Source organism: Lotus japonicus, chromosome 3 (assembly GCF_012489685.1).
Source record: "Lotus japonicus ecotype B-129 chromosome 3, LjGifu_v1.2".
Classification (NCBI taxonomy): domain Eukaryota; kingdom Viridiplantae; phylum Streptophyta; class Magnoliopsida; order Fabales; family Fabaceae; genus Lotus; species Lotus japonicus.
In genome coordinates this window covers 96,217,002-96,232,565 of record NC_080043.1, presented here as the reverse complement: position 1 = coordinate 96,232,565, position 15,564 = coordinate 96,217,002, and the positions used below count along the sequence as shown (strand labels likewise).

The window sequence follows — 15,564 nt, the reverse complement described above, 5'->3', positions numbered from 1 at the left end:
TGCTATCATTTCAAATCTTCAGTACCAAACTATTGGACAAGTTTTGAGTGATTCTCTTGTCTATACCTTCTTTACTTTTTTTATGTTTTAGGGAGGCATTTATATTCTGATACTAGTACTACTCTAACTTTAGTGTTTTCTTTGTGTTTTCTTTGCAACTTGTATCTTGGTCCAATGAAAAGTTTTGCATATTGTTACTAGTGCAGCATCAGCATCTTACCCCTTTTTCTCTATTATGCCCAAATCATTTTGTCTCTTCATCAAATTGGCAAAAAATGATTTCGTGATCTTCTGTTTAAATTGTGTTGTGACATGGATGGGATTTATGTGGTCCTGGAAAAACCTCCATTATTCCATATAGAAAACATTCATCTATGGGTAATGGCCTGTGGGTTACAGTACCCATGCCTCCTGTTTTTGAGAAAAAAACATATAAACAGCAATAATGGATGGTGTGAGTTCAGTTCTCTCTTCCTCTTACTCTCCTCCACAAGTTTCTCAAAGTGAAGTTGGAAGGAGACAATTCTATTTAAATTTTATGGATTCCAGTTATGTTACTATGGAATATGGATTTTATTTTATTTTCCCTCTCTATGTTGTTATATTCTGTGGGTTTCACTTCTACTGCAGTTCAGAAAGAAAAATGAGGAGTTATGATCAACAATGACTTAAGTCCCTTTCCACTAACTAAGTTAAAAAGTTATAACCAATTGAGATTGTGATAAAATACATGTGCATATATAACAAATTATGAAGTAGATAAATGCTACATTGGTTCTTCAATTACTCTACATTTTACCCTTTTGTACAATTATATAAAAGGATTATGGTTGCATGTATTTGCACTAGTACTTGACGCGTTTGGCTATGATTGGATTGACATGAGTGCAAACAGGTGTTAACACTCACTTCGAATTACTCCACATTTTACCCTTTTGTACATTGGTTTTTCAATTACTCCACATTTTACCCTTTTGTACAACCCTATATTCAATTATATAAAAGGATTATGGTTGCATGTCTTTGCACTAGTAATTGACGCATTTGGCTATGTTTGGATTAACATGAGTGCAAACAAGTGTTAACACTAACTTCAAATTAAAATAAATGAAAAAATTTCTTATGTCACAGTTCACATTGCATTCAATTAATATTTAGACGTATTTCTTAGTGCATGAACTCGTTTTCTTTTGTTAGTATACACGGAATCTATTAAGGATTCATTGGCATGAAAATGACATAATCACTGACATGAAACGCAACAAGATCATTAAATACAATTTTTAAGCCATCCAAGAGGACCTCAATGTTCATGCACACGTTTCAAGCAATTTTTTTAAAATCGTATTAGATTATGGTTGTTAAATTTGCCTTAAGCACAAACGGTTCCTGTTAGGCATAGTAGTGTGAAAATGTGAACACAATTGACATGGTCTTTGTGGTGGAAAACCTAATCTTTTTTAGAAGGAAACTAGCTACAATAAAGTAAAGACATCAAGACAAAATTTATTGTTAATTAGTAGAGTAATAATTATCATGTGGGAATACTCCATAACAAATATAGTGATAGACTTGCCACATCATGGGGCCTGTTGTGCTCATTGATGTTTAGATTTTGGAGAGCAGAATCCCCCTTTTTGGCAGTGAAAATTTTGAACACTGGACAATTGTCACTCTTCACAATCAATGGGCGGCCAGGAGGAAATCATCTTATACTAGTTGTATCATTTGATTGATTAGCAAAATAAGACAAGAATGACACATCAGATTCCCTGCACCGCCACATAAGAGCCATGTCAGCGTGAATCTAGATTTTCTGTAGTCATAGAATTCTGAATTAATGAAGGCAGCGGTCTAAAACATTCCATTAAAGATCGGATGACTTAAATTGAAAATTACAACCAATCTCTTTAAATTTGAGTTGTCTAATTTTAATCAGATGGTTTTGAAATATGATTTTATACAGTGAATTCAGAATTCTTCCTCTCATCTTGTGACAGGGAGAAAATATATGTATTTAGATGGGCCAGTAGGACACAATTGATTTTAGAATGAACAAAATGGTCATATCAAATATGCTCTTATCATGTTTCATATCCCTCTTTATTACACTTTGATAGATCTCTTTATCTCATCTCAAGAGTAGGAGAGATCAAATCTTAATACTAACTTTTTTCTTGCCCAGTGCTGTCGTGAGTAATTAAGCTTTATCATCATCACCAACATAAAAACCATGGCCGGTGAAAATGAAATTTGGAATTCATTTCGTAAGAGCTTAAAGACACCTACGTTATAGTTTGTACTTTGTAATGATGTAAAGGGATGGAATGAAAATAAAGGGTTCCATTCTTTGGATTATTTAAAGGAATGTGTATAATGAAGTGGAATACTGTTTTTTCCAATGGAAAACAAATTACATTTAATGGTTCTGACATGTATGTTTAAATTCAAATAGGTTCCAATTTTTTTTATAATTTTTTGTCATTCACAATTTTTTTAATTTAAATAAGTAAGTTTGTGCTCATACAACCAGTTAACGCGAACTTCTCATATTACTTACGGTTATTTTAAAATTTATTTAATTATTTTTTTATCTTTCACCTCCTATCCTCTTTTTCTCTTCTTCCTCTTTCTCCTCTCATCAACTTTCACAACCACCCCTTCTTCCTTTTTTTTTTCAGAAAATTATATTTAAGGTTATACCATACACATTTTATTGATAGAATTTGTAATGGTTGGCTCAAAAAGCCATCAGGCCTAATATCGTGTTCGAGGTGGTTTAAACGATCTACAACTAAGTGGACTTATGTTAGCTAGCTGAGATGACTACAAGCGAATTTCATATCATCCAACTTACAGTTGAGCGGACTTAAGTCAGCATGTTTGTAACACCACTACAAGATTACTTACGGCACATAAAAAAGCACAACGTCTCAAACACAATTTTTACCACGCCTATAAATACGTGCTTGATTCCTCCCTTACATAACTATTACTCATCTTACTATCACATTGTTCTTTTATGGCTTAAAACTTCTCTCCCAATACTCTCATATTAACTTGAGCATTAGATCAAGAGCATCATCTAATTCAGATAGATATTGCAAAAACAGAATTTACACAATTTAAAAGTTCCGAAATGTTATCAAAGTATATATTGCAAAAAGTTGAAGTCAAGTATGTAAAACGTGAACGGGTGTAAGAAGGTAAAATGTGATTTACCTAAGTGCATTGTGCATGATCAGTTCTAAAGCATGCATTTGCTTATATATTAACAAAATCATTAAGTATATAAATATGTTTTGTGAACCCATCACTTTTGTGATTGAAATTTCTAAAGCAAAAGAAAATTTCAGTAAGGCACGCACGAAAGAGAATGAATCAAATTAAAGTATAGTTAGTTAAATCCACTTTTTCTTTCATTCATATTCACACTCTTTAGTCTTTATTAGGCTATCTTTCGATTAATTTTTTTTTTATAGGCAAATGTTAGTGGTTAGTTGTTAATCAGTTAGAAAATCCCTTCAAACTTCTCTTCCAGGATTTAAACCCTGAACCTTTTCCTCCCCCAATCCTTATGTCATCTAACTCTTACCACTTGAGCTAACCCTCCGGGACAACATGGTTTTATGTTATGTTATATGGTTTTGTTAAAGAGAATCTAATAAGATGGAAGGGATAAAACTCATTCCATCTGATTTCACTACTTATAATTAATTTTTATTTCCATCAATTTAGAGGGAAGGAGATTGAATGGAGACCTCCATAAATAATAAAATTATAAATTATTTTTCTACTCATATTATATTATGTATTTGATATTAATGTTTAAAAATAAGAATTCATTATGTTTCATCCATTATCCAAAAAATACAATGATATATCTGTTCGGTTTCATCATAAATATCCACACATTGAAAAACCATTTTTATTCCATTCCATCTCAATTCGTTTCGTTCCATTATATATTGTTTTGTGTTGTTCCATTGTGTTCCATCCACTATAAGAAACAATCATTTTAAAGTCAAGAAATAGCGCCAACGTTGGCGCTAATTTTGACTTTTTAGCGTCGGTTGCATCAACGCTAAGTTGAAGCAAAGTGTAAAAAAAACTCATTTAAATTTACCGTCGGTTGAAACAAAAACTAATTTATCGGGGAACATAGCGTCAACAATTATCAATTACTTGCGGTTGGGGGTTGTCGCTACATTCACCGGCCAACTTAATGTCAACTGGGTATGACCCAATTCGTAGTTGCGAAAGATAACGTCAGCCTAACCGACTTGAATCATCATCGATTTCTCAGCTCCATCTTTCATATACATCATTTCTCTCTCATTCCATCAAACCTTTTCACTCACTCTCTATCTCTCTCTGTGGGCTCTTCACTCTCATCCGACGTTTCTCACCCTCCCTCCTACAACCCTCACTTCAGCACCTTCCCTCTAATGACGGCAAGATTCGCCCCCTCTTCCTCTGTTACGTCACCAGGCCCTCACCATCTCCCTCAGCCCCTCCCTCATCCTTTGTTACCCTCTCACTCTACCCTCCTTCGACACCCCTCGCTCTCCATCTGAAGACGCCACTTGGCAGCCCCTCACTCCTCCTCCGCCATCCTTAGTCACCTCTTCTCCCTTTTCCACCAGATCTGCTTCTTCCTCTCTCCTACCTCTGTCACCTGACCCTACTGTCATGTCATTGCCCTACTCCCATTGTCGCACGACACCTCCCTCCCACTTTCGCGTGTTGCCTCGTACTGTTTTGTCGTCACTCGTCACCGCATCCACTACCTTTGTTGTTTTGATGATTTGATTTAATTATTATTAATAAGCATTTGATTTGTGAGTTTTATTTATCTTAACATATTCTGATTGATGATTTTCATGATTTTTATTTTGCTAGGTTATGTCTCTCTATGATAGACGTATCGAATAGAATTGATTTGCCACAGTGGAACGAATAAGATATGTTAAGGAAGACTTAGCATATGTATGATTCGTATGTTAATTTGATTTGTGAGCTTTATTTTGCTTAACATAATTTGAATGTTTGAGCTGCTTTTATGATCTGTCCTCTCTGATTTGTTTTGTTGGTTGTTTGTGGCTTCTTTTTTAGGGTTTTTTCTATTGTTGGGGAACTTGTGCATGGGTTTTTGTTGTTTGTTTTGATTGTTTTCTAGGTGTTTGTTGTTGGTTATTGTTTGGCTTGGCCATTTTTTGATCCCTTTGAGGAGGGTTGTAAACCTTATCTATTTCCTCATTATTATGGAATATATTTCTGTTTTCTTAAAAAAAATTGAATGTTGATTTGTATGGGTTTTATTTTGCTTGATTATGTCTCTATGTTATATATTAGTTTGATGAAGGGAACAAAGCACAACCTTGTTCCAGCCGGCTACTAAGGCAAAACAACTCTAGCATTGCTGATCCAAATAACTTGCACATAAATAACATGGGTTGGCACAACTGGCTTCAGGTTCCGGGTTTAGCTCTCACCTCCCAAAGGTTGAGGGTTCGAATCCCCCTGGGGTCAGTAAAATCTCAGTTGGTGGGCAACCCTCCTCGGGGAGATCCCCTGCGCTTCTTCTAGGAGTGGGCATTTGCTGGCCTCCCCAAAATGTCACTGGCGCCCTGCTCGGTAGTCTAGAGGTGTTTTCTCTCAATTCTACCATTTTTTTAACAAAACCCACGATGGCCAAGATCCAACATGCAAAAAAAGGTGCTTTGAGCCAACCATACGCAGTAGTATGAACCAGAAAGTGAGTGGCTCTCTATATATTGCAATTAATGGTACTAGAACACCAGTAGTGACTAGTGACATGCATGCCAATCTATCAATTCAAATTATAATACCTGACTCTAATTTTGTTCACATTTGAAAAGTTGCATAAATGATCCAAACTTAATGTCATTTTCGAATAATTATAAAGGGTAGACTACTCTGGTAAACATTTTCAATTTTCAACGTGTAAATTCTTACATCTATGAAGACCATCTAGAATGAATGAAAATACATTGTACTCTTATATCACATATTCACATGATATTGTAATGTGAAACTTTATATTTATCTATTTTTAAAAATATTTAAATCTTTTCATATATTTAATAATAAAAATGAATAAAGAGATAAAGACAATTTTAACAATATGTTAAAATTTTCATATGAGCTGATTCACTTTTAATTAATATTGTACTAATTTTTAGAATGACTTCTTAAAATTAGACTGCCTCCAAGATGCTTCATGAGTCATTTTCACTCATGATCGATTATTGGTGCTGAAATGCTTATGGGCCGCAATATGGCTTAGGAATTTGTCTCATGGATGAAACTCATGGGCAAGCTCTGAAATTAAATATATATGTTGGTTAGGTCTATGTCCAACGACCAGTGCTTGATCAGTTGAAGCCATGCTTCAAAGTTAGAAGACTCAACCATAGTGGTCGACACACATTCGCTTTCAAATAACAAATTATTAGGAACTTGAGAACGTGTAAGTTCAATAGAGTCATAGACTTGAGCACCACATGTAAGCGTTCCATGTGTAATAAGTATGGTCAAACATATTATTTTCAAGCACGAAAATGTATGATAGCATATAAGAAAAAGAAAAGTAATTAATATGATATATAATGTGATAAGAAAAAAGATCTTAAAAAATATGATATATGAGACATCTACACTATTTAGTAGGGGCGTCACAACGATTTTTAAGCAAAAGGGGCGAGTTTTCAAACCCATGAACCATTTTTGACTTGCACTGACTGACTTACCATGAAATGGGTTGATAATGGGGTGTATTGGTATGTCGGATTAGTTTTTTTTTTTCCTTCTGAAATTTAATATTTTTAATATTATTGTCAACTTTTTGTATTTTAAAGCTATTTTAGCCAATCTACTTGTGAGCAACCAAACTCGTGTTGAGTTGAGTGTAAGTATTATTTCAATTTATTTTTGAGTTTAATGGATATGCATTGTTTGTGTAAAATGATTTTACACTGTCATCCTATCACACCATGTCATGTAGGATGAACAGTTAAATTTGTTTTTAATTTAATTAAAATTAAAATAAATTTCGGTGGAAATTAATTAGTTGTCTGTATAAACAAATTTTACACTGACGATGAATACCCATTAATTTTTTTTTATGTTTTTTAGTGGGCCAACTTGCTAATCCAAAAATGGGGCATGGTGGTTTTTTTTTGGATAAGGCTATGGCATTAAGGAATATATTGAAATGAAATACAAGGGGTACTTCAAACCCAATACAAGTAGGAGAAAAGAAAAGAAAAACACTAAAAGTAACAATACACAAAGCAACATCAAGGAACCTCCTACTTAGAATACACAACGACACGGTGGTATTATCATCCAGCACATTTCTCAAATGCATCGTGTTGGTAGAGGAGCGGCGGGTTGACTCCCCTACTGTTGATTGTTTATGTAAAATAGTTGTCTCAAGTATTATGCATGTATAGTTACGATCAATGAATGGGATAATTTAACTTGCTAATATTATAATTTGCAGCTAAATGTGCTTTTAATCCTTATAAAATATGGGTAATATGGGTGATTGAATTTGTTTCTTCCAAAAAAAATTATGTCATTTAGTTCTCAACATTTATGAAATGTTTGAAGTTAGTATTTGTTGTTCATTTTGTAGCGGTTAAAAATGCCACGATGACTAACTTCACATATTTCAGGTTAAGGATAAAAAACTATGAAATTTTTTTGAAGAGAGCAAATTCACTTCACTCTTAAAATCATATAATTAACCCTTCAAATTTATGAGTATTACTACATAATGCTGATGTTTTTTCTTACTCTGATACCACTTTTTTATTTTGTATCTTGAAATTAAGTGGGCAAAGTGTGTTAATAACACGCTTTCCTAATTGTCATGATAATTGCATGTGTGTGATTTACTTTATGTATTTAACCTGTTCAGTTGTTCTTTAGCCCTACAATTATTGGTATTTAAATAGTTTCAGCCGAAGAATTATATGCTTTTGATCATGATTTTTTATTAGATATTTTTTGTCCTTTTTCAAATTATTACGATCAGAATTGCATGAGTTGATTCCTCGTGAAACCTACAGTGAGAACAAAAAATGTGGGACACTAGTGAGTAGTCAGCAACAATGAAATTATTAATTAAACTTAAATCAATTTTAAAATTACACATATAAACAAGTTCCCCTCATCAATGTTCACTTTCTTCGATCCTCACATCATTTTTCAGTGTAGCAATTTTTAACTCTTATTATTAGTTATTACGAGCTCTAGAAGCTCATAGCGATTGTTTCTTTCCTTTATTTTTGTTTTGAATAAAGTAAGTAGACAACCATTATAAATTAAAGACTAAAGAGGTTCATTTGCTTCGCCACCAATTGTATTATTAATCACCAACTTAATGATTTTTTTTTCAAAAAGTTATCCCACAAGCAGTCATAAGACAGATTAATTTATTCGAGGTTCAAAAATCAAATTAAGTGAGTAGAGAGTTTCAAATAAATACTTTTTCATACACAACGCACGATCAAACCATAAATTAGATAATTAAAACATCCGACTAATGTGTATTTGGTCATAACGTGTCGTATGTTTTTTTGGGCCAAAAATATTACGGGCCTAATAAGAAGCTGAGATGGATGGAACCGGCTCTTTTCTTTTGTTTTAGGGCCTTTTTTTTTGATAAATTGGGTCTAATTTTTTCTTCAGGAAAAATAATAACAGGACATTAAGAAGTTCATGAATCCTAAATGTAATAACTAATGATCATTAATTAAGGTCAAACTACATTTTGAATTACACATTCAGTCTCAATACTAGTGAGTGAGAGTTAGCAAAATCAGCTTTGCATAAGAGCATCTTTATCCATCACATTTACTAGAGTGTCTACACTTCATTCTTTACAATTTTTCATAGTGTCACATCATCTAAACCACTTACTAATTTTTTACTCCAACCCAAAAACTCTTAAAAGTTTCTCTTGTAGACCCCACAATCAACTACATACTTTGGGTGATTAAATGATAAGTAAATATAATAATATTTTATATGAACATATTTATGAGAGACACATGAGAGAAAAGTGTCTACACTACTACACCCAAATTAGACAAGGTAAAAGAAAAGTTTCTCTCCAATGATGTGAGACACTAGTGGAAGAGTCTCTTTTCTTTAATGTGAGACACTCCCATTGGAGATGCTCTAAGAAAGGGACACATCATCCAAAAAACTGATGTTACAGCGACAACAATGTCATTTTAGCATTTTGTGTGTGCGCATGCGGCGTGCGTGCATGCATTTACATCATGCTAACTAGAGTGTGGAATCAGATTTACAAACTGCAATCACCAATTCTTTCTACCCATAAAGTAGACAAGCTTTTCTCATCAACTCAAACATATTTAGGAGTATAACTAAATCCAGGCTTGTTTGTATAGTTTGCCTATCAATGCTGCTTAACAAAAGAAATTACACCTGCTGATACCCAATTAAACGATTTTATCTTCACAAATGCAATTGTTCCCAATAAAGACAAGATCATATATTAGATGTCCTAGATTGCTGAGCTAAAGAATTTCATTCGGAAACTCATCTGCTTGATTAGAACATTTCCTCATGTCAATTCCTACCTCACATTGCTGATCATAAATGCAATATTTCTGTGTAGCACACGTAACAATGACATTCGATAGATGTGCCAGTAGTGATGCACAACTGGAAGTAAATAAGACAAAATGAAACTGAAGAAATATAGGCAAGCAAAGAGATGATTTTTGGGTTGGAAATCTGGATTTTTCAATCAGTGGGATGAAGAACAGGGGGGAGTTGGGTTTAATTTGGGGATGATTTTCTGAATTAAGGGATTAGGAGAATTGGGAAAGTTGGGGTAAGGGTCATTCGCGAATTAGAAAAAAATTTGGAGTCTTTTAATTTATTTATTTTCCTATGTGTAAAAGATTTTTTTTTTTAATCAATGTCAGCACATTTATTCCTGTCAGCATGTCATTATATCACTCGTCGGAGCTCCGGGCTCCGGCGAGTGACCTGCTCCAAACAATTTACAAAGAAGATGACTTTTTTCCAATGATTTTTCCGGAAAGGGACCTAGGTCAGAGTTTAGTATGATTTTTAACCCTTTTTTTTAAGTGAAACTAATATTTTGCCTTTTTAAAAATAGGTCAATTTTAAGGAATGTGATTACGGGCTTGTCATGTGTTCCTACTTCCTAGCACTCATCTTATTTATCTACTACAAACTTTTGTTACTTTTGGTAGTCTCCGCTAACCTTACCAGTTGATGAGTTAAGAGTTAAGACCAACTACTAACTAAAAGTTCACTATCTTTGTAGGTTATAAAATACCAAATGGATGGAGTGTACGTAATTGCCTTCCTTCGGTATATTCATACAAACCCAGAAAACTTTGAGGATCCGATGTATTTCAATCCAGAAAGATGGAATGTATGTATTTTATGGAGTTTGTTCATTTGTGTGATTACTTTAGTAAATCTTTTTTTTTGGTAAATTTACTTTTCAAAAGATAATAATAAGTTATATATGCATACTTTATAATTTTCAGGAGCCACCAAAGCCTGGGACAAACCAAGTGTTTGGCGCTGGACAAAGACTATGCCCAGGAAACAATCTTGCCAAAATTCAACTTGCACTTCTGCTTCATCATCTGTCCAAGGATACAAGTAATTAAAGTTTCATCATATGTATAATAGTCATTCATCATAACAAGGTATTTCTCTAATAGTGTTTTTTCATATACTTTAATTAAATTAATTCAGGTGGGAGCTTGTTAATCCAAACGCAGATATCATTTATCTTTCACATCCAGCTCCAGCGGATGGGGTCGAGGTCAAGTTCAGCAAATTGTGAAAAAGCATTTAAAATGGGCAACTCAAAATATTGCTCCACTCATGAACCATGTTTTTACTTGATATTTGCGTACGGTTGTTCTAAATATTTTGAATATCAAATATCAAGCCACCAATAAATTTGTACTTAAGGTTGATTTGAGTGAGGTTAGCCAGCACTACTTGTATATTTGCTTATGGTTGTTCAAGTCACAAATAAATTTGTACTTAGGGGTTTGAGTCCGATTAGCTAGCACTACTTGTATATTTGCTTATGGTTGTTCTGAATATTTTAAATATCAAATCCGCCAAAAAAATTGTACTTAAGGTTGATTTGAGTAAGGTTAGCTAGCACTACTTGTATATTTTGTACTGAATATTTTGAATTTCAAGGCGTTAATGAATTTGTACTTTAAGGTTGATTTGAGTGGGATTTGCTAATTGCTAGTACTAAGTAAAATGTGTCGACACTAATCTTGGATGCAAAACCATGTAGGCTTAGCCCACTCAAACTATGAATTTACTTGTGTTATAAATAAAAATATTGAATAAGATGAGAATGAGAACCCTGAAGGAAAAAAATTGCTTGTTTGAAAAATGAGTCTTCAATGGCTTAAAGCATACGACTAATCATCTAATCAACAAAAAAATGAACTACTTTCTGTCAAATAAATGTTCAACTCTTAACCAAAATAACATCCAATCACATATACATGATACATCAGACATAGTTATAAACAATTTTTGCACTTCAAGCCCTACCATGATACAAGGAATGTTGCTAATTCAAGCAACATCAGCATTCATAGCTTCATTTGAAGGAACTTGGGCGATCCCAATTAGGCAGTGATGAACAGTCTGAATTAATGCTGAGATCCTTTATAGTCCTGCTTGATTTTATAGGCACTGAAAGGCCCTTGAAGCTTGGAGATCTTTGCTGGTTAACAGAAGATACAATTGGTAGCTTTTTCTTGGAAGGTGAATAGCTATCAGAGTATGTGTCCAAATTCCCAGATCTTGCTTTTGGGGAGCTTGTTAATCTTGCTTTGGCTCTTGCTGATTCAGTTGCAGCCATGTATGCTGGAGTTGCAGGAGAGGTTGAAGAAAATGAGTGGTCTTCTCCCACTGAACACTGCCTCCTGTGAGGAAAAGATTTTCTTGATGGAGAATCTAATCCTTCAACTGGATTTTGTCTTCGAGTACTTCTCAGCTTAAGTTTCCTTCCTTCATGTTCCTCCCCAGCTCTAGAATGTGAGCTGAAAACTGAGTCTAAATCCTCAAGTTCTTTGCTTTTGGAAAGCTGTGTATCTACCCACTGATCCAGCCAGTACCTCCATCTTCCATTTACTTTACTTCTATCCGTCTCCGCTGACCTCTAATCAGGGTTTTTGTTGGTTAGTTCGAGAATCTTAAGTGTCTTTCTTATTACTGTTTTGTAGAACAGTTTTCGTCTTATCTTTAAAATAGTTCTAATTTTCAATTTTTAAAGCTGAATCCCCAAACAATGTTTTCTAAATTTGTGTTCTTAGTTCTTAAGTTACAGATTTTTCAGTTTTGCAAAACATCTCGTTCAAACCGTATTATTTTTTTTATTCATTTTCTCTTTCGAAAAAGAGGTTTTAAAATTGTTTCTGAAAACCGTTTTTAAATATAGAAAACTGAGAAGGAAATCAAACAAGTCTTATAATGTGCAAAAGAACCAAGCACAAATATATGTAAGAGGTAGAAGCTTACTCTATGGTTAAATGAGTAGTACTCTTTTATTCTTTCTCTCTTGAGACTTGCTTCTTTCTTGCTTATGAAAGAAGCATCTACCTCTTCCTTTAATAAAGTTCTGTGATCCCATTTTCTTTCACTGTTTGAGTCCATCTGAAAAAAAATAGCAACAATGCACTTTCATAAACTCCCATGATAAAGAGCAGAATGTGGCTTATGCAGTGTGACTTTGTGTTTGCAATGTAAATTGAGCTAATTATGTGTACTATGACCATGTTTTGAAACTCTTCTATAATTGATTCTAATACGTAATCAATTTTGGGAAGAAGTTTCTGTGGGTAGCTTCTCAGATTTGATTCCAATAAAGAGAAGTTAATCCAAACATGTTATATAAGTATATAACCTGTTATACTCACCCTAATTATCTTGTCTTTAGAATCTTGCATCTCTTCATTTTCAGTGAAGTCCCATTTTCCTTCCACCATTTGGAATCTCCTTGCACAGACTTTTGACTGGATACTTACAATGGACTGCAAGCACTTGAGAGTACTCATAGCTTGGCGTCTCACTGCTCTGCCACGAATGATAGCTTGAAGCTTTACTATTCCTTTCAATGCCCTCAAAGCCTTCTTTGCCTGTAATGCCTTAGCAGTCAGTGAATAAGAGAATAGTACCTACACACTAGCAAAGTGACCTTGGTTTCTTCTACTTATAATTCCCATTGCTACTTTCTTTAATCTTCACTCAATTCAGCACGTTTGTGTAAACAGCTTAATTAAGCGTTTATTCACAAACTAATTTGACAAGTTTATTAAAACAAGCTCAAAAAATTTTGTAGGTATAAACACTCAATCATAAGCTAATGTGAGCACCATATGAAAATAAGCTCAAAACAACTCATGTTTGTCAAAAGCTATTTTTGTAAGGTTACTTAGACACTTACATAAGTGCTATGGTGTAAGATAAGCTCAAATAAACTCATCCAAATGCTTAGACACTTACATGAGTGTTAATCCTATAACATAACATCAAATAAACACTTTCAAACACGGTCTTCTACTTTCTCTGGAGTTTAATTTGTGAGCTCACCAGATGGTGGAGGAAATCTTGTAAATTTCTTAAATTGCTAACAAGCTTTAGCTTCTAATACTTCAGTTTTTCTATCATTAATCATATTATTTTTTCTCAAGATAATCTAAATCCATGACTAAGTAATTTAGCAGAAAGGGCAAATATTATGCAAAGAGGATTTTGACCGACACATATCAAAGAGCATTTCTTGAACAAACTCACCAGGTAACCCCGGAATGCAGTTTGGATTTTGATGGCAGCAGATTCTCTAATCTCCCTCTGGCACTGGTATATGGATTGAGGAGCACTATTCATATTTTTAACAAGTAGAGATTCTTTTGAGTTTTCTTGACATTCATGTGAAGATTGTGAGACATCAGTGAGCAGAACAGCCTCAGCAGCAGTAGCTCTGTTCCTCCCCTGTTTGCTCTGTTTCTCCTCTGCTTCACTTAGTGTTGTTTCTTTTGATGGTGGTGGTGGAGCTGTAATTGAAGGTAATCTCTTGCTCTTTAGCCTTCCAAATACCCATTTCCTTTTTCTCTCCTTCTGGAAAAAGAGATTTTCTATCTCGTGAGAAACACAATCATAATTGAAGATTTAAGTTCAAAAAAGCATAAGATTTTATGTACCTTCTCTTGTGTGGAATGAGTGTCCCATATAAAGAACCTCTTCACCAAATTAAACCAGCTCTTCTTCTTGGCCATTTAACAATATGACATAGGACAACTTCAAAGCCTGTGATCTGAAAAATTTCCCATAAGCATCCTCTTGTGCACAAGATGTATGAAATGTGCAATTGAGTGGTGAATAAGCATTGATTTAAGTAATGTAATTGCACAACACTACAAATCAAACATCAGACTTGTCCAAAAAGACAGAACAGTTTTCAGAACTTGTCATGAAATTTGATTCTTATTTGCACAAGAAGTTATAAATCCAGGTACATGAATGATCAGAACATTGATTTCAGAGAAAATTATACATCAGTGCACACAGGCCAAGATAGTTGGAAAATTGTGCAGATTTGAACTGAGATCAAAGTTATTGCCTTACACATGTTTGTTTGAAATCTCCAAAGAAAGGACAAGAGCCACCGTTTCAGAGAGATTGATGCATGGAAGCAAGTGCTGTGATGATGCAGTCATTAAATTCAGATGAAATAGAAATAGCCTTGAAACAAGCAAACATTCTTTTATAATAGTATCAGTTACTCAAATCAAGAATGTGGAAATTTGGATGGATTTTCATCAAGTAAAATGTGCACAGATATCAAGATTTTTTCCTCTTGTGGAGCAGAAAATCTTAGCTCTCAGAAATTCTTGTGAAGTGGATATGATTTTTATATGCAAATGCAATCAATCATGCATAGCATTCAACTTCCTCTGTTCCAAAAGTGGGTCTCCAAGAGCTAGTGTTGCACATATAGTCACTTTGTTTTCATGCCTCTGAATGAATAATGAGCTCTTCTCTATTTCTCTTGGCTTCATTCTTATTTTCTTTCTCTTTTCCAACTGTAGCAGGCATGTTCATGTGTATGTTGGGTCTGAAATGACAACACTAGCCTTTCACCCTGCTCTGATCTAATCATGAAATAGGAAACATGGAAAGCAACAATAGCCTTTCATTTTCTGTGCTTGCCAATTTGCTGATAGAGAGGGTCAAGATATACATTGTGAATAAAGTATACGTATGGCTAGCAAATAATAACTTCTTGTACAAAATAGAAATAAAGATCTGAAGTGTATGGTCATCTTAGGAATTTCTTTGCATCACATGACACTTGTCACAATGTTATCTTAATGTTAGGTAGTAGTAGAGAGTAATGATATATACACACCTCATTTTTAAAACACTTCATTTCCACCTCTTTTTGTTTTTATTTTTCTTCTCTTACCATCTATCACA

General features: G+C 34.0%; 1 protein-coding gene across 3 annotated transcripts; it reads right to left on the bottom strand.

The window, feature by feature from the left end:
- Positions 1–11,507: 11,507 nt before the first annotated feature.
- LOC130747874 (protein IQ-DOMAIN 11-like) lies at positions 11,508–15,282 on the bottom strand. Of its 3 annotated transcripts, none has more exons than XM_057600926.1 (6): positions 14,708–15,282; positions 14,289–14,394; positions 13,882–14,205; positions 13,005–13,223; positions 12,607–12,741; positions 11,508–12,247 (listed from the first exon to the last, which is right to left on the bottom strand). In XM_057600926.1, exons 2-6 carry the CDS (start codon positions 14,361–14,363, stop codon positions 11,684–11,686), a joined length of 1,317 nt encoding a protein of 438 aa, XP_057456909.1. In that variant the 5' UTR covers positions 14,364–14,394; positions 14,708–15,282; the 3' UTR covers positions 11,508–11,683. The 3 variants fall into 3 exon arrangements, with proteins under 3 accessions (XP_057456909.1, XP_057456908.1, XP_057456907.1); XM_057600925.1 differs by having other exon boundaries at positions 14,289–14,401; positions 14,713–15,282; XM_057600924.1 differs by having other exon boundaries at positions 14,713–15,281.
- Positions 15,283–15,564: the final 282 nt, after the last annotated feature.

Coding starts and splice junctions, on each gene's coding strand:
- LOC130747874 (XM_057600926.1), bottom strand. CDS start 14,363: ATGGCCAAGAAGAAGAGCTGGTTTAATTTGGTGAAGAGGTTCTTTATA. Junction 14,206..14,288: donor CTCATTCCACACAAGAGAAG/GTACATAAAATC, acceptor CTCTTTTTCCAG/AAGGAGAGAAAAAGGAAATG. Junction 12,742..13,004: donor CTAAAGACAAGATAATTAGG/GTGAGTATAACA, acceptor ATTTTTTTTCAG/ATGGACTCAAACAGTGAAAG.